The 5,138-nt window shown below is 65.6% G+C and overlaps 1 protein-coding gene across 1 annotated transcript in view; it reads right to left on the bottom strand.

Annotated features, from left to right (window-relative positions):
- Nucleotides 1-5,138, bottom strand: part of PFKL (phosphofructokinase, liver type) — a 24,266-nt gene continuing 19,128 nt past the window's right edge. The window contains exons 16-22 of the mRNA XM_040483782.1: nucleotides 4,299-4,451; nucleotides 2,685-2,849; nucleotides 2,209-2,270; nucleotides 1,960-2,071; nucleotides 1,275-1,374; nucleotides 1,081-1,186; nucleotides 1-458 (exon numbers count right to left, since the gene is read on the bottom strand). Coding sequence (XP_040339716.1) covers nucleotides 311-458; nucleotides 1,081-1,186; nucleotides 1,275-1,374; nucleotides 1,960-2,071; nucleotides 2,209-2,270; nucleotides 2,685-2,849; nucleotides 4,299-4,451 — 846 coding nt within the window. The 3' untranslated portion in view covers nucleotides 1-310. The remainder of the gene's footprint in view (nucleotides 459-1,080; nucleotides 1,187-1,274; nucleotides 1,375-1,959; nucleotides 2,072-2,208; nucleotides 2,271-2,684; nucleotides 2,850-4,298; nucleotides 4,452-5,138) is intronic.

Raw genomic sequence — 5,138 nt, forward strand, 5'->3', positions numbered from 1 at the left:
CCGCAGACTGGTCACCCTCCACAGTCAGGTGACTTTATTTTCAGAAAAGGTGACAAGCTCTCCTCCAGGGTGGCCGGTGCACACAGAAGCAGGGTCACAGCAGGGCCCACAGCAGGACAGTGGTGTCCCCGCACGGAGGCCCCCTCCCTCGCCCCCCCCCCCGGGGCAGCACTCCCCCCAGCGGGCAGCGGAAGAGAGGGGGAAGCCGTGGGGCCAGACCCAGAGGGCTGCGGCCCCCGCCCGCCCACCGCCCGCCCACAGACTCCAGGGAGGGAGAGAGGGGGCGGGGAGAGGCAGCTGGGGCGCAGCTTCAGAAGCCCTTGTCGATGCTGAGGGTGCGGCGGGTGACGTGCTCCAGCTCCCCGGACACGTAGTCGGCCATGCTGATGCGGTAATGCGCCAGCATCTTCAACATGAGCCGCAGGTTCAGCCACCACTGCTCCCGCGGCATGCGGTGCCTGGCGGAAGGGTGCAGTCAGCGCTGGGGACACCGTCCTCGGAGCACCGGAGACCCCCTCCCCTGAGCACCAGATACCCCCTCCTCTGAGCACCCCCAGCACCCTGTCCTCTGAGCCCCCAACACGCGACACGCCCTCCTCTGAGCACCGGAGACCCTCTCCTCTAAGCACCAGATACCCCCTCCTCTGGGTACCGGAAATCCCCTCCTCTGAGCACCCCGACACCCCCTCCTCTGAGCACCCCCGACACCCCCTCCTCTGAGCACCGGACACCCCCTCCTCTGGGTACCCCGACACCCCCTCCTCTGAGCACCAGATGCCCCATCTTCTGAGAACCCGGGCACCCCGTCCTCTGAGCACCGGGACACCGCCTGGAGTGGAGCCAGGCAGCGGTATCTGGGGTGTCCGTCTCTGGGGGCTCAGCACAGGCTGGCTGGGGGAGCGAGGGGGGTGTCCGCAGCCGGACCAGCCCGCTGACCCCACCCTATGGGAGGAGCCCCGGCCTGGGCTCAGGCCTCGGTGTCATCACCGCTCTGGCCCCGGGCAGGCAGACGGGGCAGCCCCGTGGGGTCCGGGCCCGAGCGTGGCTGGGCAGGCCACCCCTCTCTCCGGAGGCACTCACTCAAAGTCGGTGTCCTTCTTGAGCTCGGTGACGGGGCTGAAGGCCACCGCCTTCTTCTGCAGGCCGATCACGCAGGCTGAGTCGGGGGCGTTGGCGAACACCCGCCCTGTGGACACAGGCCGCCCTGAACCCTGGGTCCGGGCAGAGGGCGAGGTCAGGCCCGGAGCCACCACCCCTTCCTGCCACATACGCACCATTACGGTAGACGGCCCGCAGCTTCTCCGACATCCAGAGCATGGCCTTCACCCCAAGCTTCGTACCGTAGTTCCGGTCAAAGGGGGTCGGAGCTCCGCCCTGGAAACGCAGTGGGTGAGGGCGCCTCCATCGCGCCAGAGACTGGGGGGGGGGGGGGGGGGGGGGGCTCTGGCAGGAGCCCAGCAGAACGGCCCTGCCGTGACCGCAGGAGAGCCCTCCCGGCTCCTGACACCCCATCCCGTCCAAGCTCCCTGCATCTCTGTCTGCGGCGCCCCAGCCCCTTTGTCTACCCCAGTGCAGCCTAAGAGCCATCTCCAGAGGCCGGGTGGGGGGCTGACTGCCCGTCCTGTCGGGCGGCCTCTGTGGGCCCCGCACGGCGCAGGCTTCCTGCAGGGCGGCCAGGAGGCCACGAAGGAGGGGACCAGGCAGGGCGGAGGTGGCCACAGGGGTCCCAGCCCTGCCCTGTCCTGGTGGTGAGGACTCAGGGGGACGGGAGCCTCACCCCCCACCCCTCACCCGCACGGAGGGGGTGACGAGCAGGTAAGCACGGGCATGAGGGGGAAGGGTCGGGTGCCCCACGAGGTCGTGCACAGGGAAGGGTCCCCATCCTGCCATATCCTCCTGGGGCCCCTCAGCTCGGGTCAGATGGAGGGAGAGGCCAGAACCAGGCCCCTGGGCCCCTACCTGCTGCAGGTGGCCCAGGACGTTGGTCCTGCAGTCAAAGACGCCCTTCCCCTCGGAGGAGTACAGGTTATACAGAAACTCCGTGGTGTAGTGTTCATGGCACTTCTCGTTTCTGGAAAGAGGGCCGGGGCCGGCTCGGGTCTCGTCCAGACGCCGAGCCCCCGCCGGGCCCGGCCACAGGCCAGTGCTGGGGGAGGGTCTGGCGCCCCTCAGCAGCCCCGAGCCACCCTCCGGGTCTGGCAGCCTCACCGAAGCACCAGGCCCCTCTGGATGTGTGTCTTCATCTTCTCGGTCATGTGCTCCACGTTGGCCTGTGGGCACGGGGGGTACACAGGGTCAGCCCGGAGTGAGAACAGTAGCTGCACAGCACCCACCCACAGCCTCAATGCTGTCTGGGAAGGAATATTCCAGGCTAACCACAGGGCCAGTGTGACCCAGGGGTCATGGGGACGCACGCAGGTCGGCTGACGTTGGCGGGGCCCTGGGTGATAGGGCTGGGCCGTGAGGCCAGGCGGGTGGCTGGGGCCAGGAGGCCACGGCAGCGACAACACGGACGCCGGGTGGAGGTCTGCACGGGGTCGGGGAGGAGGCGCTGGGGGTCATGAGCGGGGTCCCCTCGCCGGCAGGGAGCCCCCAGCCTGGCTCCTGTGTGTCTCAGGAGGGGACCCCCGCTCAGCCCCGCTGGGACGTCTGTGGCAGGAGAAGGGCTCGGGGCCTCGGCTCACTTTTAAGTCTTGGATGTTGAAAGGGTCCTCGAAGACGTAGGCGGCGTCGGCCCCCACGGCGATGCCCGTCACGGTGGCCAGGTAGCCGCAGTAGCCCCCCATGGTCTCCACGATGAACACGCGGCGCTTGGTCCCCGAGGCCGACTGCTTGATGCGGTCACAGCTCTGGGGGCCAGAGGTGGTCAGGGACTTCCCCGTGGGCCACAGGGAGCCACTGCCCCTCAGGGACCCGGGTCTTCCCCCAGAGTTGCCCAGGGTGTCACAGCCCACACCGCATGCTCTCCACAGGGCCCTCAGAATCAGGTCCTCAACGGGGGCAACTGTTCGCCCGGGGGACAATGGGGCACCTAGCGTGTGGAGGCCAGGGATGGGGCCGGGAGGCTCTGACGTGGGGCCAGGGAAACACTGGGCCTCAATCCTCTGATCTGTACACGGAGCGACGCTCCAGCCACTGTAGGGTCATCGTAACAAGGGACGAGGCGACACATGAAGGTACACATCCTACAGATGCCAGTGATGATGCGACACAGGATGATTCTAACCCAAATGTTCAGAGTTTGAGAAAAAGTTATAACATTAAACAAAGAATTGAGAAAGGACCAACAAGACCAGTGGGTTAGTGGGATCTGAACCATGAGGCTAAACCCCAAGTAAGAGAGAACCAGCAAAGTGGAGAAAACAGCTCCAATGTTTGCCAGAGGATCGGTGTCCTACATATATAAAGAGCGCTGACAAATACAAAAGAAAACTCACCAGGAGGAAAATGGACAAAATACAGAAAAAGGTAATTTTCCATAAAACCCACAAATGGGCAATAAATATAGAAACAAAAGTTCAACTTCATCAAAAATCAAGGTACAAAGGAAAACAATACAATTCTTCCTGTCGTAGAGGCATGAAAAACAGGACGATGTTTGGTGCTGGTGAGGGGCAGAGGCACAGAAGTTTCTGAGGAGCCATGGGTGGCCCCTATATAGCTGCCAGGATGGCAGGGGTGGGGGTGAATTTGAAGAAAACCCCTGCAAGACCACAGGTCCGGGTCAGCAGATCAGGATAGGGGCGGGGGAGGTCTGTAGTCTTTTGTTTGCTTTATTCTTATTTTCTCCTTTCTCCTTTCTCTAGCGTGACGCAGAAGCTGCTTGGGTTCAGTCCCCGGGGCCCCCCGAACACAGAAGTGCTGGACCCTGGGGGAAAGCGGGGCTCCTGTGGGGCCATGGATGGCGTGGGAGAGGTCTAGAGATGGAGAGAGTCGTGAGGAGGCCCCCATGGAACACCAAATGGGGCCAGCCCTGCTCTAGTGACGGCACATTCTCCCGAGTGCCCACCCTCCCACGTCCCAGCCACGGGGCTGGGCTCCCCCCCCGCCCTGTCCACGTGTGGCTGCGCACTGGACAGAACCGTAGCCCGATGTCCACACGTGCATTAGCTCAGCTGAGTCAGCTCTGGCCCTGACAGCCACCGTCCCCACACCGCAGTGACCCCAGAGCCAAGTCCTGCCTGCCACCCATGAGGCCTCGAGGGACAGCCCACCTGGGAGCTCGCCACCGTGCCACTCGCCACTTTCTCCTGGGGCCACCCCACGCCCGCCCGCGTCCAGCCTGGCACCCCACCTACCTCCATGGCGGCGTTGACGGCGGTGTCCGATCCCAGGCTGAAGTCGGTGCCCGGTACGTTGTTGCTGATGGTGGCCGGGATGACGCACATGACGATGCAGAGCTCCTCGTAGCGCCCACGCGCCTCCACCAGCTGCAGCACCCCCTCGTAGGCCTGCGGGCGCATAAGGCTGCGCTGGGAGGCGAAGGCGGGATCCCGGCCCGGGGGTGCTTCGGCCCTGCTCCCCAGCTGACGCGCTATGTGCCTGGGGCTGGGTGCCGGGACCCCTGCAACCACCCCGGGGCCGCGACCCGGCGGACCCCACCCAGGGGCTCCGCAGCCCGTCAGCCAGGCAAACGGGGCCCCAAGGAGGACAGGAAGGAGACTCGCCCACCCTGCTGGGACCACCTTCGACACCGGGCGGGCTGCAGGGGGCCTGGGGCACCTCATGGAAAGGGCAAGAATGGGCATTTGTCACTGGGGCTGGCCAAGCACCATGTCACACCAACGATGGCCTACCATGCACAGCACAATGTCTGCGAGCTGCCACAGGGACCCCACCACCTAGGAATCCCACCTCCCAGGGGCCCCACCTCCCAGGGACCTCACCTCCCAGGGACCCCGCCTCCCAGGGACCTAGCCTCCCAGTGGTCCCACCTCCCGTGGCCCCGCCTCCCAGGGACCCCGCCTCCCAGTGGTCCCACCTACCATGGCCCCACCTCCCAGGGACCCCGCCTCCCAGGGACCCTACCTCCAAGGGGCCCCACCTACCATGGACCCCACCTCCCAGTGGCCCTGACTCCCAGGGACACCCCCTCCCAGTGGCCCGACTCCCAGGGACCACACTTCCAGTGGCCCTGC

Source organism: Herpailurus yagouaroundi, unplaced genomic scaffold (genome assembly GCF_014898765.1).
Source record: "Herpailurus yagouaroundi ecotype Mexico unplaced genomic scaffold, PumYag 162, whole genome shotgun sequence".
NCBI classification, from domain to species: domain Eukaryota; kingdom Metazoa; phylum Chordata; class Mammalia; order Carnivora; family Felidae; genus Herpailurus; species Herpailurus yagouaroundi.